The sequence below is a fragment of the Dermacentor variabilis genome, chromosome 4, assembly GCF_050947875.1.
Source record: "Dermacentor variabilis isolate Ectoservices chromosome 4, ASM5094787v1, whole genome shotgun sequence".
In the NCBI taxonomy this organism is placed as follows: domain Eukaryota; kingdom Metazoa; phylum Arthropoda; class Arachnida; order Ixodida; family Ixodidae; genus Dermacentor; species Dermacentor variabilis.
Genome location: NC_134571.1, coordinates 97,667,653 through 97,694,643, shown reverse-complemented (window position 1 = coordinate 97,694,643; position 26,991 = coordinate 97,667,653). Strand labels below are relative to the sequence as shown.

The 26,991-nt window shown below is 46.6% G+C and overlaps 1 protein-coding gene across 1 annotated transcript in view; it reads left to right on the top strand.

Annotated features, from left to right (window-relative positions):
- Positions 1-26,991, top strand: part of Dbx (homeobox protein Dbx) — an 85,003-nt gene that overhangs the window by 8,962 nt on the left and 49,050 nt on the right. The window contains exon 2 of the mRNA XM_075689917.1: positions 20,776-20,916. Coding sequence (XP_075546032.1) covers positions 20,776-20,916 — 141 coding nt within the window. The remainder of the gene's footprint in view (positions 1-20,775; positions 20,917-26,991) is intronic.

The following is a 26,991-nucleotide window of genomic DNA, read 5'->3' as shown; positions in this document are numbered from 1 at the left end:
TTTTTTTTCAGAGGGTGCGGTTGTCGCAGATATGTGATCTTGTATTTATTGTCATTAGCCAAATGAACCAAACACACTTCTTTTTCTCGCGCCGACATAATTCGACACTATAAGAGGTGCGCTTGCAGAGAAGTACCCGGAACTACATGATACATGAAAGGTATATAGTCAGCGTTTTTTTTTTTCCTTTTTCCGAGAGGGCAGTCAGCTTGGTAGAAGTGACAGTCATAATTTATCTGTTGTTATATATAGTAGAGGCTATCTTTCTTAATGCTGCTGAATGTATTGATGAAATCACTGTTTTCTCATCTGGCAGTCCTTGACGCCGCCTGACTACAACAGCTACACGTATGGTCAAGTCAAGTGGACATGTCACTTTGCGTTTTGCGCTTCACATTGCGTAGTTTCGGGCATAGTTCGAGCTTGTATGGGACCCCATCCAACGATAAGGGAACTGCTGCAGCTGGCAGGTATAGTGAAACGAAGGTAGGACCATATCGTTGCCCTTGCCGCGATGTCCGCCAACGCTGAGTCGCGGTTATAACGACGGAGTAAGACAGACATTGGCCTTGTCGAGGTACTATCAATGCAACTGAAGCACTGTGAGCAGTGTGGAATTTTTTTTCGTTACGTATACGGTTGAGCCCGAAAACGCCGAAAGCGTTCATGCGTTTGAACTTGACAGTTTTCCCTTTTCTATTTACTTGTTCAACTTCGCACTTTGTTGGATTACGTCGTCCAATATGTGTTTTCGCTTTCTTTTCCTTTTTGTTTCTTCTACAATCATTACTTATTTTCGTCATTTCGTCTAATTCACGTCCAGTATAGCGCCTTATGTAACAGTGAAATGGAGCTGCAGGAATCAGGTGCTTCCCTGTCCCCCAGCTAAACCTATCTATGCCTACAGACAAGACTGTCCAATCGGCTGAAACGGGCGTCAAATCAGTGTCTTGCCGGGGCAAGCTTCGTAGCGCAGCACGTAGGTGGTGGTAAGATTGGGTGCTATAGCAGCCGCGCAACCCAGCGCCTGTGACCTTTTGCAACGCCCACAGCACCGCGAGTACTCGACGCGACAATGTGCCCTATGGCGCCTTTTGTTTTTCTTCTTTTTTTTCTCTCAAGCTGCAGACAACGAATTGACACACTTTGGTGAAGCGCGTTCAACGCAGTCGCCACCGGGTTACACGATGCCGGCATGCATGGTCCTTTTCTTTTTTTCATTCCTACTCTATTCGTATGTAACATTTAGCAGAGAAAGAAAGCGAAGAGAGCACATTTCAAAGACGCGACGAAAGGAGGAAACGAGCTGTGGAAGTGAGCGCTGTTATAGGCGGGACGCACCAGGACCTTATTCTATACAGAGCTATTCTTTTTTTTTTTTTACGCAATACATATTTTCATAAGCAGCAATGACCGTGAGACACATATCGTCTTCTCATACGAGCTCTGAGGCGAAGACTAAACACTTTACCGTGTCTTAAGTTACGTTGAAAATGCTAATTAACAAGAATGTATTATATTTTTTTATTAGTGCCTTAGAAGCGATTGTTTATAAATGGCGAAATGGAAGATAGTCCCATCTTGTTGCCCCGTAAATTTTTAAACATTCGGGAAATCACACCTAATTAGTGATATTTATCATCGCATTTCAACGGTAAATCCAGGCCATAACGAAACCGAGCGCCGCGGGAGCGCAGAAAAGGCGGTCCCGCTATCACACCAGACCGAATAGCCCAGTCACGACAAGCGCGACGAAGTTGGAAACCGAACGTTTCGCGCGAGTCGCGGCACCTACTCATTCGGCAGGCTTTGCCTGGCAAGCATATACCGCTGTGTGTCTGGTCAGGATGAGCCACAGGATGCGTTCATTCAAACTTCGCCCCACACTTCTTTACGGGGCGTTGCCGTCTGGCGCGCAGCGGGAAGAGCTCAGTCTCGATATTGCCTGCATTTGGCCTTCAGTTTCGATCACGAACATCTCATATCACGTGCAATTTACTTGGATCTCTAAAAGAAAGAAGAATGGTATGCCATAAATCGTGACGCCGTACAAGCTTTCCATTTAAGAAGCTGCCCGCAACTTAACAATAAATAAGTTAATTAATAATCTATTTAATTAATATTTCCAGAGTAAGTTAAACAGTGTTAAAGTATTTCCGCCTCGTCGTAGAGCTTGTGTGCGAACAGGACAGGTGTCTCACGGTTATTGCTTTTTCTATGAAAAATCTGTATTGTATAAAGAAAAATGGCAACCCGTATACAGGGTGATCATGTTTAAATTTTACGGCATTTTTAAAGATCGCTTGTGACAGGTAGCATAATTCTTGTCCGTGAGCTGGATTCTTCGAAGAGGCGGACATTATTAGCATGAGAACTCGAAACAAATATTCAACGAATTAACAAAAAAATGCTAATTAACTTCTCAATTAATTACTTTACGGCACATATAGCAATTTACATATTGTAGCCAGTGAGTGCGAGGCGTATCCACTTGAAATAAATTTCAAGGATGGCACTATGCAGTTTCGAGACATACCTTACCAAAGTGTGGAACCAAATACATCCCCGTTTCCCTTCCCCCAGTGTAGGGTAGCAAACCGGACGCTCGTCTGGTTGACCTCCCATTTTTTCCTCTCTTTGCTCTCTCTCTCTCTCTCTCTCTCTCTCTCTCTCTCTCTCTCTCTCTCTCTCTCTCTCTCTCTCTCTCTCTCTCTCTCTCTCATTCCAAGTGGATATGCCTTGCAAACTCACTGGCTTCAACTCATAAATTGCAATATGCGCCGTAAAGTAATTAATTAAAAATATGTATTTAGTGGATTTTCGTTGATTCGTTTATATGTGTTCCGATTTCTCGTGCAAGTAATGTACACCTCCCTAAATCATCCAACTCTGTACTAAAGTTACGTTATAGGCAACGAACTGTTCTTAAAAATTCCGTAAGACCTAAAAGTGATCATCCTGTATAGTTGGACGCGAAAAAATCATTACGAGGTAGGCTACTCGGCGCTCCTGTTTATATCCATCGGTAGTCATCGCCGCTTTTTATAAACTTAACCTACTTTATTTAGGTGCTTTTTGAATAAATTTGACTCTGCAAACAGATATAGTCGGTATCTCACATTCAGTCTATCACACACAAATGTCCTGGCAAGCTTGTTTTCTGTCTACATTTTTCTTTATTTCTAATATTTTAGCGTCGTTTCTTATTTAAGCGGTTGTTACCCCTGAACGGTACTGTAACCTCTATAAAAAGTAATGTTCTCGGCTCTCGAATTCCTCAGTTTTTCATGCGTGCTTATTTACTTTCTCTTAGCGATGTGGCTGACACGGCGGAATTAGTCTGAATTACCGCATATTATGCGGTGTATATCACTGCGGTACACTAGGTATATGGGGCCTTCTTTTTTTGTTAGTCGCTTTCTACATCGTCCGGCACTGACAAGACAAGCTTATGCACAAGTCTAGAGCATATTACTCGTTGTACTGTCCGTCGATACTTATAGAGGGCGCGTTCTAATATGAGTCTTCACACCACCAAATGCACCGAGCATAAGGGTCTCGCGACTTCCTAACCGTCGATCTGGTTAAGCCAGGATATTTCTCACGTTCTGCATTTTAGTGATTTGGTTATGAAGAATACTTTTGAATTATCTGTATAATCTTCACATCTGGCAAATGAAGCAAGAGAAACTAATGACGATATTATTCGCGCACTGATTATTACCAGGTCAGTTGAACGGTTCCACGAAACGCTCTTATTCAAACCTTGCATTCGCGCCCGTAATTGACACTTTCTGTGTTGGTAATGTCACGCATGCTCTAAATTACTTTTAACTCATAGGTGGCAGTTAAGAAAGCAGACGGCACATTCTCTGACAACATCGTGCGGCGTTTGTGTTAGACTCTTGCACAGAAGTGTTCTTCGAGACATGTTCGCCAAGCACGTAACAAAAGTTGGTTGTGTTATTTCAAGCATACCGTCAGTAAGTGTTTGACAGCACACACACATTCGTTCTTCCTATATAACTCTGAAACCGGTGACTGTGCGTTCGTGTAAAGAAAACACATGGAACTCCATACAAAGGCTGAACACAGCCGACGGCGAACGCGACAACAGGTGCTTCGGCACTTTTTCTCGGTTTACGATTCTCGCGTGCCCTTCCTCTTTAACCTCAGGGTCTTTAAGAACAACAAAACCCTCCCGGAATTCCAAGGCGAGGAAGTAGGAGGATGGGTGGGGGGGGGGGGGGGGAGGACACGCAACAACACGGCGCGACTGACGACAAGCCGGACAATGGGGCACAAACTGTAGACAAGGAAAAGAAAGCTCTGGACTGGCGAGAAAGTGAAAAGAACGTGAGCGGTATGAAGGAAAAGAAGAGATAGTCAAGTGGATGGCAGGGGACCAAGATTGACGTCCGGACACCGATAAAGAACGACTGGATCGGGACTTAAACAAAGCTCCCCGAGTGACCGGAGCGGAGAAGGCCAGATGGGACACCGGTCACCGCCAGAAGCTTCGAGGGAAAGGAGAGGGGAGCGAAGGCACAGAGAGGCAGGGAATTTCGGTAGGTGCTAAAAGTAAACGATGCTAAAGGAATCAAGGAACGAAACGTGAAAACCTACGTAAAGGAAATGTCCGCGAAAGAAAGGAAAGAAAAAAGATCGAATCGTGTATTGTGGGAATGAGAAGGCTGCTGGAAGCTCGGCGACTACCGTTGAAGGAGAAATGGTGGCGGAGGGAGGCGCGGGGAGAGAGGATCTGTTGACTCTCCGTGGGGCTGAGAACAACGGTCCGGCTTGACTCAACTTCTTGTCCGCGACATGCAGCTCCGGAGCGGTGACTTATAGCTACACGCCGTCGACGTCGAGAGTTCTCGAGAAACTTCTTCCTCCGCCACGTTGCAGACAGAAGGACTCCGGGCAATAGGACTGTATAGTTGGCGACGAACGCTGTGTAGCAGCGGCGTGCCGACTTTTGACAGCTCACTTCGTCTTTCATTTGTTTGGATTCCAACGGGAGTCAAGCTGTGCTTTATTTTTTTATTTTTTTTTACGTTTTCGTGGTTCGCGACGCCGATTGTGTGCGAGAGCAATCCGGTTTAATTTTTGTGTCTTATCTAGGCTCAAGCGGACTTGCAGTGGCCTTAGAAAACGAATAAAATAGAATGTCGTTTTTATATAGATTGTGTTTATGGACCAGGAAATAATAATACCGTTGGAAAAGCATGGCAAATGCTTACTCTCACTGATCAACTGCTGCGTATAAAATACAATGATACGTAGAATGACGCCCAGCGAAAATACACTGTACAAGTGCGTGCAAACATGATTATATATGCCTGCCCAATGCGCCATATGATATGCGCACATTAAACCAATAACTAATGCTTTTGCGTATGGAGACATCGTGCCTCTTACTAAATAGACTGATCTCGCAGTCGTTCTTGCTATGCTTCCCGTGTCGCAAAGGCTGTGAGCAGTTGTACAATTATGAGTAGTTGTAGAAATTCTTTTAACGAACACTTTGTCGAGGGGCAGATTCGAAAGTGGAGACCTCTCTTCTTATTGAGAACTCGCTCGCCACAGCGCAAAATGAAAAAAAAAAGGAAAGAATAACTCATAAATTACTTTCTTTAGCATTTGCTCCAAAACATCACTAAAATGACTCAGTCGCAGCAACAACTCAACTCTTTATTCACAGCACATCAACTCTTCATTCAGGGGAAGATTGCTGCTAAACTTAGCAGAAGATTGCGAAACTTACTGATTTTATGGAATCTGCAGAAAGCATGCGTACGCTTATTGAGGTCAGCCTATTCGCAAGAATTTTTTTTTCCGGTGTAACCTGAGGGCCATCTATTCACAAATATTATTGGTTCTTGTAACGTACACTAACCGTGTTTAGTGACTGCTGCCGAAGAAATTGCCCTCTCGATCGGGCCAATTATTGTAATGTACGTCGCACTAATTTAACTTCCCTGATCACGCGCAACCAACTCCTCTCCGTTCATTAGTGCTCTATTGCAACAAGATGATAGAGAAAATAAGAACAAAGTACCACTCTGAACCGTATGAGGTCTGTGTAAGTCTGAAATGCTCGTTTTCTTTTAACATAGAATACCTTGTCAAAGCAGGCCAACAGCGTACGGGCTCGAGCTAATTTGTGTCGCATGAGTGCTCTTTCCGCTTGGGTCGTGTCTGTCTCTTATCACAAAAAACTTACCATGCGTAAAGATGAACATTTACTTATCCGTATCCTTACAGGAGGTACCTTGTTTCTTTATTAAATCAAATGAAGGACACAAGGGCACTCGCTAGCAAAAAACATTACACAAAAGAAAAAAAAGATATGCACAATTCAGGTACCTGATGTGCACTTTTCCTTTTTCATTTTCTTTTTCTTTTGGTAGAGTCTTCGGTAACAAAACCGCTCGATGGCAAATGGCAAGCGGAGAAAGAGAGAATGGAAGAAAAGTGGAGACCAACTAGGCACTTGTCCAATTTGCTACCTTAAACGGGGTGGCTGGGATTGTACATGGCATATCTGTAGTCAGTGAACTTTAAAAATTAAACGAAATGAATATGCGGCTTTGTTTATTTCCTACTTTCACGCAAGCATGTGGCATGATTCTTTATTTGATGCTCTTAAATCTCTTCAATGTTGGTCTCATCTTGTGCACCACCGAGTTGGTGTGACGCCTGCGAACGCCGCTGGCAGCGCTCATCGCGCCATTGTTCTGAGACGCCTGCTAGCTTTCCAGGGGGCTGTTTGTTCTGCCGAGCGGGAGTTGCCTTGCGCGCAGCATGCGTCGCGCCCACATGTCACAGCCGCTTATATGTCAAACACCACCCGAGGAGTTCAACCCCAATGCTAAACCTTGCTATCGTTGTCGATGCTTCAAACTTAGTGCAATACTGTCAATATTTTGTTTTAAATACAGCTTCACATGCGTAATGCTACGTTTACATTGTAACCGGCATACCACGACAAGCAGCCGACACTATGCCATTCCGTTACTACTCTTCCGGGTGGTAATGGGATGCGTTAAGGTTCGTCCGATTGAAGGGCCTTCTGGAGTCACAGGGTGCCACAGCACGCACGTGGAGATCTATACTTTCCCGTCGTATCCCGCGTCCTGAGCGCGTATAGTTTTCGTTTCGTTCGGGCAGCTTAGTCGTCAACCCAGTGAAGGAAGTTGAGGCTCTGTTCCTGTGTCCCCTGTTTCTTGTCGTTCTACTTGTTCATCGCCTGCGTCTGTCAGTATACGGCACATAACAATGCTCTCAAAGCTGCAAACGTCTGTGTACTCTTATCACTATTCCCATCGAGATAGATACTCGAGCGCACGTGGCAACTCTATGACACTCCGTCAACATCGGCATAAACAGCCACGGTATGTGTTCGTTGTGTCTTGCGCGTATTGACAGGAAATAATGAAAAATAAAAAAAATAATGAAACAATTTGCATTAGGTGACTGTTAAAATGCAAACGCGTTTCAAACTACTTCATGTCGTGGCCTTGGTTTGAAACGGGTAACTCCGGGTGAGCGAAGCTCTCTTCACTTTGGTGGGCTCTTGACGAAATGCCTGCGTACGCTTCAGTTAGATTCCTCTGGAGCTGCGGTGACATTCGCTAATCTTGAATTTCATGTAAGATCGATCGCAATAGAGCGAATATAAAGTTTAAAAGCACTTGCAACGTACGCGTTATAAATTTATTGATGCAAGAGTCTGAAGTCAAAGGATGCCCTCAAGTGTGGTACGAAAACCGAGTCACTGTGGTATACATAGGCTTAAGTGCGGTTGTTGGCACATGCAACGACATACTACACGACATTATATTTAACGTGAAAGCCCGCAAGAAATTATGAACCATTACTGTGAAATACGACCCGTAAGGTATTAACCTCGAGCACCGACCACTATTTAGGCTTATTTCCTATCGTCGGTGCCATTAGCGAACACGAAATGTAGCTTAATCGGAGCACTTCTTCTCGTGTAAATAACATGGTCCTTACTAATTTTGTTATTAAGTACATTTGACCTTATGAAAAGAAGACGAAAAAAATTGTGGAAAAGAGGTACCACGTAATTTTGGAAATACGCTGATCATTGGATCGGCACGCGGCCCTATTCGTGTCCCGTTTTATGTAGTAAGCATTTAGTGCATAAGTGCGCGCTAAACTGCTGCCGCTATATGTACCACCGCTGGCGTTATTCGTTTCAGCAATGTCGCATAATTTCGACGGCAATAACCGTCGACTCTGATGGTTCATCGTCACAGGCCATTAACCGCGCATATCAATACGTTCGAGCACGTAATAGCAGGCGATAACATGCTATATATACTTAACGACTGGTGACGTTATGAGCGAAGTTTGGCAGGCCGGCTATTGCTGGGGGCTAATGAGCTCTGAACGTCATGTTATTAGTATTCAGACTGAATGCAAATTTGCCGCGGGCTCGACTTTTTTTTTTTATATACGTTCTTCCGTGCGCAATGATGTATAAGGAATGCGGAACCTGGGTCGAATATTATTAGCATTCCGCGGTCAGTTGGACGCGCCATACTTTTTGCGACAGATGTTCTGCATGAAACAACATTGATCCCAAATAGAATTTCAAATGAGTGAAATATGTGCACAGAAAAAAAAAGGGCACGATCAGTTTCAAGGAACCTTCCGCTTCATGTCCAGCAGACTCGAGAGCTGTGCATCAACTTTACAGCAATGAAGAACTTTTCACTCTTTAAGGGCTACGTTCTTGAACCGCGGTCTGATCCAGAAGGGCATTATCTGCTTCGCTGAATATTTTCGTTTTGCACAACTTAGCATCACAGTATCGTACAGTGTGTGTGCGTCTAACGTTTCTTTTTTTTTCCTTTTCTTTCGACCGCGCTCTCAAGTGTGACATTGCGACTGTCGCCATTTATTTATCATTTATTTTTCCTTTGCTAATCGGTACTTTCTTTTAGCTGTTACTCATAACGCCTTAGCACGTTCGAAGTGAAATGGAATATCAGGAGGAAGCAAGTGTTTGCAACCTCCTCCTGCTGATACCCCAATTAAATCTAATCTTCGTGGAAAAAAATAATACAGCCAAAGCCTGTGCTCACAAACGAACGCGCGTCAACTTACAAGAGTGCAGGCGCAGTGCGATGTATTAAAGACAAGGTTGAAGAATAATGCACATCTGTCACACATGTTTCGAATGCACATGGTGTGCAAGCGTCGCGTGTTAGATCCCATACAACTAACGTTGACATGTAGAATCTTGTTGAATGTCATCCTACGCAGCGCGCAGGTTCACGCAGTATCTTTGTTTACTCCGCCACGAAGGTCAAAACTTTATTCTCGTGCAATTTTGATGCTTATGCAGCACACGGCTCCACGAACTATACCGACATTCAAACTCCAACTCAGGCGGACGCACCGCGCGAGACGGCTACGCGACGATATCACGAGGACACAGCCGATGCGTGACGATTGCCGACGGAAGAGTGGTTATGGCAAGTGTACTTACATAGAAGTACGGCAGATATGTTGCTGCGTGAAGGACTGTGTAACTTTTGAGGTATGCAGTAACACGTACCCATTCTGGAGCATTGGCCAAAAGTGGGCACTCAACTAGTGGCACATACGAATGGCTTAATGAAAGAAAAAGAAGTCAATCAGAGGGTATGCGTTGTCCGTGTCAACGTGCTTTAGATAGACCCATGAGCCTACCTACATGTTTGGATTTTCTGTAGTATCCTCTCTTCTTTTTTCTGGCTTTTTGTTTTCTTTCTCAACGCATGACAAATGGGCACAGCTCGCCCTGCATTCTAAAAAGGTCCGGTTGCCGGTAATACCAATCGGCGCACACACACACTTCGTATATACATATCCATACATGTATTTGCCGAAATACGGACTGACTCAGTAGCTGCAGCCACGTCAAATCAGGCAAAGAAAGCTTCGCTCTAAAAGAAAAAAGGAAAGGAAGTACTTCGCCGCTTCTGCAAAATGGGACATATACTACTCGTTTGCCAGCCATCTGAATGCGAAAACAAGGAACAGAAAATGCACGTACCAAGAAGACAAAGAAAAAAAATTGAAAGCATAAGATAAAGCATTGTTTTACCTTCATGTTACGAAGAATTAACTATGAAACAGGGAGGAACACTTCTCGTCAGAAATCAGCGTACCAGAAAGTAACGCACAAGAAGAAAGACGCACGTCGTTATTTGCGACGCGCAGCAAGTATACTCTGCAAGGAAGTGCTAATTTACCTCGCGTTACCCGAAGCGTCGCGAGAAGTGGACACGTAGCGAGTAATGTCGCTGACAAAATTGCACACTTTACACGCAGGAGAGTACACCGAGAGCCTTCGCAGGTGCAGAGTACGAACAAAGCAGAAAATAAAAGGAAAAGACCGCGAGGGGCGTTTTTATTTCTCCCGGTTCTTTCTTTTCCGCCTTTGCTTTCTGCGACGAGGCAGCCTGGAGTTGTCATGTCGCTCATATCCAGACGTTTCTCATATCGAGAAGCATTCAACACAACGCCTTTCTTTTGTTTCTTCGGTTGGGTCTTTACCTTCTCTTTTCATTCTTCTTTTTCGCGCATCTAGGATTAAGTCCCCCGCAAACGAGTCCACCCTTATTAAATTACCCCGCGTGCCGACGCGGCGATGTTTCCGGACGCTGGTCTTGCCCGCAAAGCTCGCCTTGTCCAAGGTTCCCGTCGCCAACCGAGCGCACCCCTCCCGCACGGTTGAAGTCCCGGCACGCTGAATCCCTGCAGCCGCAGCACTAATTCTACTAATGCGCCCAAAGCACCGGCCGCCGGGCCTCTCATCTTCACGCATGCGCCTGTATGGCATAGCCAAGATTCCCGAGCAAAGCCGCTGAATGCAATGCGCACGCGTTCAAAGGCAGCGCGGGCTTACAGAGGTATACGTGCACAGCACGGACACACTCCACACACCTCCTCGCCATACTCCCCCCCCCCTCCTCTTCTTGAGATGCAGACGTACAACGACCGCACGCTCTCCAAAGCCTAACGTTTAACGCTCGCAGCAACGCACGCGTGCGCGCTCACCAAAAAAAAATACGCGAGAAACACGAAGAACCCACTAATCGCGCAGACATGCAGCGGCGGCAACGGCGTAACGCACGCACGCGCTCGCATACACGGGCTGTCGGCTCGCGGAGGTCGGGCAGCCAATTAAATGCTAATTACGTTGCGCGACGTCTTAATTGTGGGGCCCCGGTGGTGGGGGAGAGAGAGCGAGAGCAAGCCATCCATCGCAAGCTCGCGAGCCAGCGCCGCCTGCTCGCCGGACGACGTCGTCCCCTGGCTGCACCGCGGCGCGAGTCTTCCTCGCTGGACGGAGAAGAGGCCAGGTGCCTCGGCGAGAAAAGCCGAAAACAACGTATGCTGCAAGGGGGGGGGGGGGGGGGGGGCCGCCGGTGTGCGACTCCGACGCCCCTCGGAAGCGGTGGAGGATCTGTCTGCCACTGCGAGTCCTTCGTGTTCTCGCTCGCAGCTGACGACTCCGGGGAGGCACCGTTGCCGCGTTGATGTTTCTTCCCTGCTGCGGGCACCTTCCCGTGTGCGCCCAACTTCGCACTGCTGGTTGCGACAGAAAGAGAAATAAAAATTACTTACCCTTGTTCGTATCCCAACACAGGCCGAAGAGACAGTGATTCAAATAAATATTTTCAATCAGTGTGAGACTGCATGGTCCGATGTCGCTGCCGGATTATTTACTATCGATTTAGAAAGAGCGAAAGAGAGAGAGAAAAAGTGCGCGCGCGCGCGCGGGTGCGTGTGTACATGCGAGCTCATTGCTGCAATTTTTACTCCTTTTAGCGTTAAATTCCCGTCCCCCCTTTCCCCTTTAGAAGAACCGTATGCCTATACCTATATACTGTGCCGAGGAGAGCATATGTTGCCTTGAAGAAGACAAATCCACATGTCGAAACGTTGGCCCCCGCTTTTACCTTGTCCTCGTCTTGCGCATCGTCTTGAATTTCCATCTCCCGCATTCCCCGTGTCGATCCCTCACGGAAGCTCGCGGCATGAACTCCCCTCGTCCATGACACTCTTTGATTATGCACCGACTAAATAAACGCATATGATAAACACCTGCAGATGGGTTCTGTTTTTTCTCTATGTTTTTTTGTTTCTTTGTTTTTATACTTGCGGTTTACTATATCGCTTTCCTTTTCTGTGTTTCTCACTTTATCCTGCCTTGATCAGCAAGCACAATGCTGAGATGAAGTGGTCGTTCATTAAAGGCTAGGCCCGCGCGCCCGTCAAACGGGTTGCTTCGCCAAGAGCCAGTTTTCGTGTAATCAATCGCAAATCTGAAGCCACACATCGCGACTAAAGCGGCTTATCAAGGAGGACTTGTCGCAGTCCGTGCGAATTCTGCAAGGGCGTAATTTGCAATCAATCTTTACCTTCGCTCGCTTTTCCGCCAGTTCAGCTTGGCCGCAGGTAGTCTTTTGGCTTCGATCATCGTCTCGTGTACTACGTACGTAGCTGGCGTTCCGCTATCCTGTCAAACAACGTGTCAAACGGAGGCTGCGGTATGTGGCTTCATCATCTCAGCTATGAATGTTCGCATAAGCAAGGGGTGCGCAAACTTCTTGAACGATTACATTTCACGCCAGTACCTATCTCTAATCAGCGTCATTGTTCTCGGCGTTTGCGTCCATATTTAGCAGCGAACACTTTAACTTACTGCTGCGATTAAGCAACTCATATATAGGTCTGATTATGGCCATCTGTTTGTCTCCCTCTTTGTAAGTAAAATTATTTCAAGGTACTATCGGCTATAGAAGTTTGGCTAGCCTCGCGTAAGTGAAATGACTTCAACATCCTTGAAATCCGGAAGGCAGCCAGGAATTCAGACGTGCAGCGTGCACTAATGTGTGTGACCAGCACTCTAGTATAACCTTGATAACTCCGGCCTGACCTTCAATTGAGAATGAGCAACTACTGAGCTTTCTCTCTAAATCCACTACAGCCCACCATGCAGCTATACTGAAAGCTAGACTTGCTGTCAATGTTTAGGAGAAATGCAGGGCCTCATGTTCTGTGTCTGAAAGCGTCTGTTTTTGTATAAGTGTCTTTAGTAGCCTGTAGTTTATGATCTTGTTGCATTTAAATGGTGTTTAAAAGTGGCACGGAGACACGTTTAGCAGCAGCAATACACAAAAACTACGTTTTGTGTGTGTTTACAAGAGCACATACACCAACGTCTTGCAATTCCCTTATTCCCAGTTATTAACGCGATAGCGTTAAGGGCCCCGTTTCGCAGAAAATTCGGCGTCGGCTCCCCGCATCCTGCGTCCATCACTGGACGTCGCTTCGGCGAAGATAATTTCGAACCACGCATACCCAACAACGCCGGCCCCGCACGTGGCGCAAGGAAATTACTTAACTGATTGAATTTATCAAGGTAATATACGCACAAAAATCGTAAAGTGCGACTTACACACAACTAACAGACATGACAGCGTCGGACTGTAATTTGAATATACAAGAAAACGTAATTATGTTAAACGAAAACAAAAAAAAGAAAACCGCAAACCCCTTTTCCAGCATTTCTACCTATCATGGAGCGGCCATGGCCTCCCAGATTTGCGCGCGCAAATCTCAAAGGCCATAACGTGGCACGCCCGGTTTCTTGCAACACCTCCAGCTGGCGCTCATCTCCGCCTCATCGCGGCTCACGCAAGAGGCCGCGCTTCAACCAGAAAGCTCGCCTTCGTGCGTAGCACAAGCCTTCAGCGTTTCGCGGTAAACATTACGGTTACATAAGCTGCAGTTGCCAGGAAGCGTGAGACGCACTCGGGTATCTATGAATGCTATCGCGCTCCACTCTTAAAGGCGAAGCTTAAGCGGGCTCCAAATTTTTTCATCGATCATAGGAACGCTCTCAGCATGGCACGTATGGCGGCTTCTTCAATGTCGGCTTACGGGGTCGAATGGCATTTGAAAGCAAGTCCGTTAAATCGTTTCTAGTTTTGCACCACCACCTGTACACATCATATATAGATAAGCTCGGTACACTCACCTCCTGATCCTTGCACACAGGGGCAGTCCTTGAACAGCCTTGCCATGGCGTCGTTGCTCGGTGGCCAATGCATCTGGCAACGACATTCTTGTCGACCATCAGGCGGCTGGAGTCATCCGTACAGCTGAAGAACCTCTAAGCAGCTTTTCCAAAGCGAATCTATACCAACTCGCTCAGTTCGCTACTGTTTGCTACTATTCGCTGCAGTTCGCTCCAGTTCGCTACTATTGGCGGGAATGTGATTAATAACTTCAAGTTGTTTTGCTGCATAAGTGGGACATCAGATTTCAATCAACACACTATTAAAATACCCTCAAGTAGATGCGCCTGCAGGCGCAGTATTTGTTTCGCCTTATTTTTCCGGCGCCAGCGCAACGCCTCAAGACGACGTGCCGTGTTACGCTATCCCACATACGCAACGAGGCGGACAGAATGTGTAGTGCTGGTTCGCGAATATTCATGCGTGTGTGACCGATCGCCACACCTGCAGGGAGGGGCGATAATGTATGCGCTTCGAGCTACACGTGCACGCTTGCGTCATGGCGACTTCGGCATCCACATGCCAGCAGTTTATCAACTTTTTTTTTATATAGACTGGGGGGACCCTCGCTTAAGCTGTCCGGAAAATTTTAGTACCGCCCGTTAAGCGAATGCTACTGGCGGCTCAAGCAATACGGTAAGGCAACTTCAACGAAAGTTGTATCGTACTTTTCGCTGGATGCTTTGTCCGTGGGCACCAAACGACGTGACGGAGAGTTGTGCAGTTTCTCCGCCAATAACGGTAAATATTGGCGTACGCGATTCCGATAGGTGCTCCTTCAAACACAATACTATACTACAGTTCTTGACGCCTTCTCGGGAGCAGCAGTCTTGGTGCTAAATCACTGTTTACTTGTCTGTACACGCAAAGTTTGGTAGCGTTCTTCCAGGAGTGATTGTGTGCAACTTATCAGCTAGTGTAAAGGCTCTGACAGCAACTAACCTTCTTTTTGCGATCTTCTTGATATTTTTTTGCCAGAAAGTTCCCCGCCACCCAAGAGCCTTTCTAATTTCGATAAATTAATATGTTATCTTAAAAATATGGGGGCTACTAGCGCCGCTTTCTGTGCGTATACCTTTTCTGACGCCACCTCTGACGTCATAAGAAGCAACTTGCCGGTCTATTTCTGTTTCTTGTGCGGTGTGTTTTGTGGCTCTCAAATCAAGCTGCGTAATTGGGGCAGTTGAACTATATTAGGTGTGAAAGTAGGCGAAAAGAAATAACGAACAATCACATACTTGACGCATGCGCGGTTACAATATCGCCGCGGAGTTGCCCTTCAAGTTTATCATGCCTTCAACAAGCCGGTGGAAACTATCAGCGCTGTTCGGTGGGTTGTGGCCGGCAGCATAACGAGTCGGTGTAGCTTCATCTCAAGTAACACAGCGCTAACAGAGAGATGGTCGAGAACGAAAGAAGCAAAGGGAGAACTGCATGTCTCGTTGCTTCTTTTAGTCAGGTCCGCGTTTCTGTTCACGCTCTTGTTACTTAACTTGAAACTATTGGTCCCAGGTTTTTCTCACTATTCGCGCCCGGTGTGAGTGCGTTACGTCCGCCCATGAGTGTGTACACACGGTCTCAGTATACTTACGTAATGCTAAACTGCGAAATAGCAGGAATACTTCGCGGCCCACACTCGAGTGTGAAATTCTCCCCTCGATCGCGATGCATATTGTGATTGCGCGCAACTGCCCACACGTTCCTCACGTAAGCAGCGGAACGATTTCGCAGCTTAGAATTCTGAAGGGTTTCTTAAAGGGCAAGTTAACCGCCGGGCTGGCGTCGCGGATTTGGCGTTGCGCTGCTATATCCAGAGGGCGCGGGATCAAATCCCGGGCACGGCGGCCGCATTTAGGTGGGGGCGAAATGCGAGAGCAGCAGTGTTCCGTGCATTGGATGCGCGTTAAAGAACCCCAAATCCTCAAAATTGATCCAGAGTCCCCCACTGCGGCGCGCCTCATAATTATGTCGTAGTTTTGGCACGCAATTAAAGCCGCCGAATTTAAGAAACAGGGTCAAGTTTGCGTTTCGGGTTACGCGCACCGGTGAGCAGAATTGCGTCAAGAAACTCCATTTTTTTTTGCAGCATGGTTGCGCAAGATTACAAACCTTCGGGTGCATTCCAACACCAGAGCTACACGTATCTTCTCAATTTCTATAAACAAACAATAAACGAAAGCGCCGTTATGTGGGGTCGAAATTGCTCCCGTTTTGATTGCGGCCTATCATGTGATATTTGCATGCTCCGAAGCGATGATATCATACGCCTCCATACACTCTGTTTGGCCCGCACACTGCATATTAAGAGCACGTGATGACTGCACCGTACGCTTGCATGGTAGCGGGGACACGAATTGTCACGCACTGCAGATGACGTACACTTTGAGTAAACACACTCAAGTTGGGGGAAAACCACGCAACTTCTGCCTATAACTGAAATAATTAAAGGGGGAGCCAAGGTAGGAGAGGTGAAATTCCACGCGAGGCTAGCAGCTTCAAGTACAGATTAGCGTACGAAAAGAGCCCGATCTGAACCGGCATGCAACACTTTTCTGAAAAACACATACGGGAGTCGGGTCGCCGTTGACACCTCTAAGAAAGCAACGTTGCCGTGAGAATGCGTCAGTGTCCACCGGAAGACGATGCAGAGAGGGCGTTCTGTACCTGTTCTTTTTTTTAATCACCTCTGCATTGTTCTTAAGTGCCGCAATGATGTCTGTTTCATTAACAGCCAGCTAGCATCATCTCTTACAGATCTATCGCAAGGTAATAAGTATTGCGGGTGCGAAAGGAAATGCTTTTGAAATTAAAATTGAGAATGATGGGCATGGTGGAGGCAAACCGAAACTTGTCCAAGCTCCAGTCGAAGGCAGCCGGAGGTGTGTGAGTTGTCGAAGGCATCAGAGGAAAGCTTTTCGGCAGTTTGAACTATAAGCTTTGTATGTACACTCCATAGCGCAATAAAGCAACGACACTGCAGTTGTTGTATTTTTTTTCCTGAGATCGAAATATCTTTTATTAGGAACCTAGCGCCAATTAAAATTACCCCAAACCCCGGCTTCTTACCTCTCACGTGCGAAGGCGCAGAGTAAAAGACTTTCGTGTGAGTTGTGAACATTCTTTCCTGTGGCAGCATTTATCTATTTATTTCCCTTTAGTTCATGCTTGAAACAAGTATTGCCAGGAAAACAACACGAACAAAATTCCTTACTGCTTCGACGAGTGATAACTGCCGATGCTTCCAGTTCATATGCGCCTTTCGTCGAACCAACAGTCATTAAAACGCATCATTGCCTGTAACGACGCAAATCAGCTATGAAATGCGTGCAATTTACGAGCAGTTTACGCCTCTCTACTCTCGCCTTCTGTAAGCAAAAGGGAAAAAGAAAAAAAAAAGGGATTTTGTTCCCACGCATTTCTAGCGAGTGTTTCATCGTTGAGTTGTTCTTTTAGGGTCTCGCCTATCTTCGAGTCCATCTTTTACGCTCTCCGCAGAGACGTCGACACGATAGACCCCAACTGGGACCTTTAAACCACAGCGACCGCCTTTTTTATCACTCTGGGAAATCCGGGTCGCGTGCCACGAATGCCCATCGTCGCTACATTGGCTGCAGTGGCACGCGGCCGCCATAAAAACGCCGCGGCTAACCATCCCCGTCCCTTCGTCCCCGGCAGGTCTTCGTGCTTTTCCCATGGAGCACATTCGCTTGCTTATAAAAGCGCGGTGAGAACACGCGTTCGCAACCATCGACGACCCAGAATCGGTAACTGAAAAACAGTCAGAGTGAGTGAGTGAGGGAGTGAGTGAGAGGGAGAGAGAGAGGGGAGAGTGAAGGGCCAGATGGACAAGGCGAGAGAAGATTCGGTGCCGCGTTTTGTGATCTCCAAGCCACGGGTCGGTTCTCTCCCGTTACTCTCTCTCTCTCGCCTCCCGCTTTCTCCTATTATCGCTCTATTTTATCGAACGCTTATTTCTCTACTTCTCTTTTTGTACATCGTACCCGTCACTCTTCGGCACCCAAGCGAGGCACTCGGAGCGGGCGCGACACCGGATCGCTGTGGGAACCGCCCACATTGTGCGCGAACGCGCGTGCGCGTCTGTTCCTTCTCCCCTACTGTCATGGCTGACACAAACGACAGAGAGAGAGAGAGAGTGTGTGTTTGCTGTAGGACCGAAAGGGGGGCTGCGAGGTGTGAAGATATAAGGGTTGTAGTAGTAGTAAAAAGAGGGAAAGAAAGGGAACAGGCACTGAACATGGGCGAGGGAGACAAACGGGTGGCAGGCTGAACGGGGGCGTAAGGCAGTGCGCGAAGCGTGAGCATTGGGGGAGGGTGTATGTAGAGGAGACTGGCAGTCCAGCGCTACAAGCCACGCGCGTCATTTGTCAGCAAATAGACGTTTAATGGGGCGCGCGCGCGCTCTCCTGCGCTGGGCCCGGAGAACAACGCATCGCAGCAGCGCGCCCAGTGATCGCGCCGGCGCCGCGTCCGCTTCCCCGCACAACACTCGACCCCCTCCCTCAGAACCGTGGCGCAGTATGCGGAAGTTTAGCACCCGACACTGGAAAAGCAGCGATTCCTCGGTCCCACTCTCCCTATATTTCCCTCTCCTGTCCCCCTTTTCCTTCTCTCTTCTTTTTATTTTCTTTCTTTCGCGCCGTTATCGCGTCATCGCCAGCGGCCGTTTCGTGTTTCCCTTCGACGCGTTCGCTCGCCAAGCTTTAGCGCGCCGTTTAGCGCGCCAGATAACAAAACAATGGAGCGGCAGGACGAGGCATCTTTTGCTCTACTGAGCGATAGCGATAGGGGGCACACGTGGTGTTCGCCTGTCTTGCACCGTGCTCGGCGCCCCTCTCGGTTTATTCTGTAGCCTTGTATCCACCGCTGCGTTTCGTCGCTTTAGGATATGTATCTGAACTCCTTGTTCAGACACCCCCCCAACCCCTCCCACCACGCCAGCTTGCTTCTGCCGCTCCGTTGTCTCTCCTGCTTAGTAATATTTCCTGTACCGACAAGTAGACGTCGCTCGTTTCGCTCGTTCTTACGGCTCTGTCGGACGTTCCCATAGACCCTCAGCGCTTGTCAACAGGCCCATAAAGACTCGGGTGTTACGAGAATGAGGCTGACACTTTGCCATCTCTCTCTCTCTCTCTCTCTCTCTCTCTCTCTCTCTCTCTCTCTCTCTCGCTCGCTCGCTCGCTCGCTCTCTTGCTCGCTCGTGTTTCTTTCTCGCACGCATCACCCTGACGATTCACTTCCCCTTACACTTTAGTTCCATCCGTCTCTGCTAGGCTATTGCGCCACGTCGGCAATATCCCCGTAGGCGCCTAACGCTTAGTCGCATGTGTCTAATTCAACTTGCTTTCCACTGTTGTGTGACACTAACACGACGCGAATGCGCATCTGTCGTGACATACTGCATTGACTATAGATCCAAGCCAATGCACTAATCATCATCATCAGCGTATTTTATGTGCACTGCAGGACGAAGGCCTCTCCCTGCGGTCTCCAATTAGCCCTGTCTTGCGCCAACCGATTCCAACAAGCGCCCGCGAATTTCCTAATTTCATCACTCCACCTAGTCTCTGCCGTCCTCGACTGCGTTTCCCTTCTCTTGGTATTCATTCTGTAACCCTAATGGTCCAACGGTTGTCTAATCTGCGCATTACATCACCTGCCCAGCTCCATTTCTTTCTCTTAATGTCAATTAGAATATCGGCTATACCTGTTTGCTCTCTGATCCAAACCGCTCTCTTTCTGTCTCTTAACGCTATGCCTAGCATTCTTCGTTCCATCGCTCTTTGCGCGGTCCTTAACTTTTTCTCAAGCTTCTTTGTGAATCTCCAAGTCTCTTCCCCAGATGTCAGCACCGGTAAAATTCACTTATTGTACACCTTCCTTTTCAATGATAATGGCAAGCTTCCAGACAGGAGCTGACAATGTCTGCCGCATTCGATCCAACACATTTTTATTCTTCTGTGAATTTCCTTCTCATGATCAGGATTTCCTGTGATTAATTGACCTAGGTAAACGTACTCCTTCACCGACTCTAGAGGCTGACTAGCGAACTTGAACTCTTACTTCTTTGCCCAGTTATTTATCATTATCTTTGTATTCTGCATATTATTCTTCAACCCCACTCTTATGCTCTCTCTGTTAAGGTCCTCTATCATTTGTTGCAACTCCTCTGCAGTGTTGCTGAATAGAACAATGTCATCTGCAAATCGAAGGTTGCTGAGATATTCGCCGTCGATCCTTACTCCTAAGCCTTCCCAGTTTAATAGCTTGAATACTCCTTCCAAGCACACAGTGAATAGCATTGGAGAGACTTTGTCTCCTTGTCTGACCCTTTTCTTTATAGGTATCTTCCTACTTTTCTTGTGTAGAATTAAGGTGGCTGTGGAATCTCTGTAGACATTTTCCAAGGTAAACGGTCTTTACTCCTTGATTACGTAATGCCTCTATGACTGCTGGTATCTCTACTGAATCTTGTGTCTTTTCTTAATGGAGAATATATATATATATATATATATGTTGTAAAGTGTTACTCAACTCCAATGACAGTTAAAGAAAGTTGTTCTGCTTCAGAACGGTGTGTAGATGGCCACTGCGTGAACCTGCATTCTCATATCGCAGTTGCTGTTTCTTCTTCTGCCACTCGCAGGGGGAAAACCCGACCTTCGGGACCTCTTCGAGCAACTGAGGACGAACTCTGGCTTCCTTCCCCGGTGTTTTGTGACCGAAAGGCCAAAGTATCCCCCTTGCAAGGACGAGAAGGTACCTGGTGGCATTCCCTGCGTACCAGGTGTGTGTGGCCCTCAACTCTTCGGTCTCTTTGCAGAGAAAGGCCGGTTCGGCGTCAGCCGCATATACGTAGCGTATCTTCTATACGAATGTTGGTCATGGCGTACACCACGCATATAGACGTATCCGTTCTATTCCGATCACCGCGCTGCATTCCGCGCTGAAATTTCTTACCGATAATAACGATACGTCACGGTGCGCGTACCGGTTGCGATAACACTGTGGTCGATGCACGCTGTAAGTCGCATAGGCGCCGACGAACGGGTCAGGCTCGGCCTGAGATACGTATGAAAAGTTTTGCATTTGGTCCCGCTATTGCAAGGCGCCCCAGCATGACTGATGGGGCGCATCACTAATCCGCGACGGTGGTTTAACACGAAATATGCGCATGATCGTGCATTAGGGCGTTTTCAGCGGAGTGAAATTGTGTCATAAGTTATACATATTCCAAAACCGAAGTGCTATAGATGGAGTCACGTGACGACCGGTATATGGAGTTTTCAATCAAGAGGTTACATTTTGAACAAGTTTCCTGATGACCTGCACCGGCACGAAAGCACTGTAGTGTTTCCGTAACAGCGCCGGCAGACATCTTATATGCGTCTGCACGCAAACTCAAGGATAATGGGAAAAAAATGAAATAAGCGGAGTTGCATGGCCGACGCTCCGTCTTCATGACGGACGCTCCGCTGGTGGCAGCTGCAGTGATTACTTCGACAAAGATACAGTCGCAGGTAATGTTTTTATAACTTCGCACATCAATCGATATTTACAGCCATGGGTAATATCACTACTCGTAGGGACTTCCATGTTCACGGGGCTAAATGGACGAAGGACTGCTCAATTGTCGTGAAGTTTAAACCGTACGAGATATCCCTGAAATATTGCTCACAGCATACATATAGAGTTATATAGGCGCACCAATTCCCACAGTCACCCCCGACCGAGCGAATATAATATAGGCGAGTGCAGGGGCCAGATGGCTAAGGAATAAAAAGCCTCTTTACGGGTGTCTCCCCCGAAATTTAATTATCTCTGGATCTGAAGCCTTTATCGCTAGGAAGCCGCGAGGACATCGAATCTTTGCCCTGCGTACATATTTATTCAGTCCTGCGGGGTGGTGACCGTGCGAATATCAAATGATAGAGAATTCTCACGCACCCGGGCCTTCGCTCGACGTTTAATTAAGGAAAGCCGCAGTTTAACGAATTACGGCGAGGACTACCGATCGGCTTCCTGTAGCGCTTCTTTCATTACCCTTTCACCTTACGCCGAGATATCCTTTTCGCACCGTGTCGTCGCAGCCGCACTTATTATATTTCGGCACTATTCCGTATTGGAATACATTATAAGCAAGTAATTAATGAGTAGCTCCTTTAGGAAGATATTTCGCTGCAGCTGTGATGCGAGACATTTGGTATCCTATACCTTTCTTTAATAAATAGCAAGCCCGCCGTAATCAGTGGCAAATTGAGCTCTCGAAGCACTTGCGGTGATTACGAGGACAAACCATGTCTATTAATGTACTCGAGATACGACGGAGACTAATATGTCTCCTTGGAAGTTCAGTGCAATAACAAGCCAACCTTAAGAACAGAAATAAAATGAGGAGAATATAAAGAACTAAACCGTGTTTTATTTCTTTTGCTTTTATTTTTATTTTTACCAGGACCCCGCACACGTGTCAAAGCCAAAGACTTCAAAGGTGGCAAAGCCATTTGGACCCTTTCATCCCTTGTTCAGTTCCTCTTTATTGATTGTTGAGAAGGAGAAATATATTTTAATGAGTAGATGGAAATGTGTCTACACGCAGCAAAGACACCCCACCCCGGCAGATCTCTCGCTTTAAGATTTTTTAAAAAGCGTAAAGGAAAACGTGCAAGTAAAAGATTTGGCGCCGGGTGTAGCGGTGGAACAAGGGCCAAATTTATATTGACTCGTGCACTTGTTTATCTTTTTTTGATGACCGCTTTTCAATGTCTAACAAATATCGCTCGGCGCGGGACGCACCCGGATGTATTGGAAGTTTCTCGAACGTTATCGCTGTTTCTACCCGTTTTCTGTTGTCACCGAAGCCTTTGTAATCTCATTGCACGTGCGACGCAACTTATGTAGAATTTCCTGGAAGACACGCAGGCACCAGCGATTACCTTGGAACCTTCGATTACTCATGTGTAAAAGCCGACGCGCCTGACCGGCACATCAGATTTCGACGATCGCCGACTGTGTTCGCCGCTATCATTGTGTGTTTTAAATGCAGCCTGTTTTTGTGGGCACAGGTTCGCCCAATAAAAGTTAGTTTCGTCATTCACAGTATTGCTGCTGTGTTCTTTGCCGTCACTACTACGTGACAATATTTATTCACACTGTCAGCTTTCTGTTGCTTAACCCTTCAGCGCCCAAACATAGATCTACATCAAAGCGAACTGGAAAAAATTATACTCCTTTATTTCGGACTGTGAGGAGTGCATTTGTAAAAAAAAAAAAAAGATAACTGCGCAATGTTATGTGAGTGAAAATATAATTAATATAGTTTCAATCAATTAGTCAATGAATGTTCAACTATTCACAACTGCAACTTCATTTGCCGCCGTTTACTATACATGTGATGAAAATCCGCGATGGAGTGGGGCTACCGAAGGGCCGGTTATATCCCAGTATCATCGATTAGCTGCCGTGCTGGTTCAGCGGCTGTGGCATTCGTCGCGATCGCGATGTAGCAGGTTCGATCTCCGGCAACGGAGGACGCATGTCCATGTGGCGAGAGAATATCAAATCATTTCGATTTAGGAACGCGCTAAGGAAATTCAGGTGGTATAAAGTACTAACCCGGATCCCTTTATTACTACAACAGTCGTGTAGATCCCTGTGGAGCTTTGGTACGCGCGACGTTATCGATTTAACGTAATCAAAAATAGCCCAACACTGAGAAAGAAAAAAAAAAGAACAATTGGAAAGGGAAATTCAACCAAGACACAGGCGTACACACCGCCGACCTACGCCCTTGTAGCGGAATTAAGTGCATTACAAACTCAAAGCACCACAAATTTCGGAGAAATTTCATTCGGAATCGTAGGACGCAGATACAGGGTGCACAGATCTAATGGCTACAGAGGAAACATATGATTATCAAACTTGCCTTCCCACCATTTAATTAATAGCAAGTCACGCGCATTAACTTCGCATGTAACACGCCATTCGACGTAGAACCGCAAGCGATAGCGAAAGGAATAAGAGAAAAGATTGAGGCGATGGTCAGGCCAACCCTTTCGTACAGCTGTCATTTGTGAAATGTGTCTCATTATTATTGTGACGATGCGGAAAATGGTGAAGGTATTACGTAAACAGACGTGTATTTCCAGGCAACTCACAAACTGCGGGAAAGGTACATAAACAGCGCGGCTGCCAAAACTGATCGTGGGATTTCCATCCAGATCTTCTTTGTAAAGAGAGAGAGAGAGAGAAGAGGAAAGGCAGGGAGGTTAAGCAGGTTGCATCTGGTTCGCTACCCTACACTTGGGAAGGGGGAAGTAGACAGTTAGTTGCGGTTTCACCGCCACGCCTGATTGCTCGGTAGCGATGTGATGTGTGGTTCCCACACGAGTTCAGTGGTAGATTAAAGAGCAACTCTATATAATAGTGTCTTTCGTTTTTTCCGTCTTTCGCTTTTTTTTCTTGCGTCATTTATGTCTTACCGAGCCACCACTTAGGGTAAGAGTACGATTGGTGCCCTCCTCATGTCTGTAACACGGCCGTGCTAGTACGCCTTCGTAAGCCCTAAGTGTTTATTTATTTCTGTCACAACGTTGCACGTTATTCAAGTCTGACAGCTCCATCATACACAACTAAAATATAAGTGTATAAGTTCTACATGCAGTCGTAATACAGCGTCTAGGTTATAACATCGGTTTGTATACCTGGTTATTTCCTTCTCGAAATTCGACTTTTGCTTGCGAAAATAGCGCAGTTGTTTAAAGCAATGCCGGCAGGTGTTGCACAAGTTAATTAAACGACGGGATGTGGAAAGGCTGAATCATGTAGGTAGAACCTTTGCCGATTAGAGCGCCTCCCATTTGAAAAAAAAAATCTATGGGGTTGATCGTACACGCGTAATCGTGCGATAGATGCGCCGTAAGGGAAGCTTGCATCGAATAGCGTACACTCTTCCATTCGGAAGACGAAAATAAAGAACGAAAAAGTAACTAGAATGCAAACACGAAGAGGAAATCGTAAAAGACGAACTATGGTACGAAAATTGCTGCACGCACCGAAGCACAGTTTTCATCGTGGCGTGATAAATGACTTTTTAATCTCTCAAAAGTGCCGCGTAGGCGGCCCGCAAATTCGAAAAAGATTCAGTCCACAGAAAGAAGACGAAGAAAATAAAAAAAGGAACACGCAGTGAAAGTAAGACAAGACTACTGATAAAGTCAAAAAGCAAATCCAGCGCGCAGTCCACTAATGTTTAAGGTTAATTCTCCGTGAGAACCGCAAACTTTGACACTCGCGTTCCTTGACTGCGTACGCAGGCGCTTTAAGCGCTGTGGACGGAGGTGCGGGCCAGCGAAAAACGTATGCCACCGCCTACAACCGCAAATGACGTGCGTTTGAGAACACTTTTTTATACTTGCCCCTTCCGTCCACAGGCGCGCTGTCCCTTTGGTTGTGCCGGTTTAAATAACGCTGCCTCGACAATATTTAGCTCTCTTATTCTTTTTTTTTTCCTCCCGTTACCCTTCACTTGCCTAATGGGCCGGTAGACCTGGTATGTGTAATCGACATGTCCGAATAAAGAAATATGAACTCTGCGACGCAAAATTAATATTTTTTTTTTTAAAGTAGCGCGGTTACTAGAAGCGGATGGCTCGTAACACGGTAGGTCGCGATGCGTTTCGGCGAAAAGAAAAACACGTAGAACATATTTTCTTGGAGCTCATTAGAAATTCCTGATCGTGAGAAATTGCCTTTAGAGTGTCGACATCGCGAGACTCAAATTTTGTGCGTCGTCAAGCCTTCTGGTTGCGTGGTGTCCGGGCCATTTATGAAAACGCCGGGCAATAACGACCTCGCAATATTCTCCTCCTTTCTATGCTCGTAAGTCGGCGCGTGGACGCCCGGCTAACCGTAAGGAATTAATTTAGCCCGGGCGTTGGTGCAAGTCGTTCCCCTGACCTGTAGGCTATCATTACTCGATCACGGCCAATTCGCACTGCACCGATGGCCCTGAACAGTAAATGGTGCGCCTTGTAATGTAACTTGACTTGGGCAGTTTGGGAACGTTAAAAGCCCACGTTTTTAATCGGAGGAAACCAACCAGTCAGTTGTGTACGGCCGTACATGCATCTGATTTTACACGTAATTGTACTTAAAGCGTATCCAACCCGTCACATTATTATTTTGATAGCGACATTGTTTACGGAAACTGCAAGCCTCGCCAGAAGCTGCGTGTAGTATTACGCTCGTTGTAAAAATGTATCCGCAGAAACCATGCACATCTGTGTAGCATTTGCGCTGATTGCATAGCGCTTTGTTTGGCACACAAATGGTGGTCGCGCAGCCGCTATAGCGATGGGATAGTGCGATTCGACATTGTGTTCGACTGTTATGGTGGGCTATCGTGCTGGAGCTGTTGTGCTTAATTGGTTGTTGCGACGGGCTGTCGTGTGCTGGTGCTCGAGGCTTGGGACAAGCTGGCACAAGACGTCAGTTCGGCACCCACTGAAACGACGCTCGCCATGGTTTTCTCGGTGAATGGGCAAAAGTGCCGCGAAAAATCATCGGAGCAAGCGCTTGAACGACCTCGAGCGAAATTTCTTTCATACGCAACCGAATTTGAGAGTACGCTCTTTTTCCCAATTAAAGATAAAGTGCAATAAAATTTTAAGAACAGCACGCTTTCTTCTCTTCTGTATTGGGTAGAAACACTGACGCAGGGACTCGAACTATTTCTCAATACTTCACTCAGTTAAAAAAAAAAAGAAAAGGAAGGAAGCATGAGAAACCCTTTGTCTAGCATTCCCTGTGAAAAACAAAAAAAAAATAAAGGAGAGATTTCGGAAATGTTCCCATACATCCT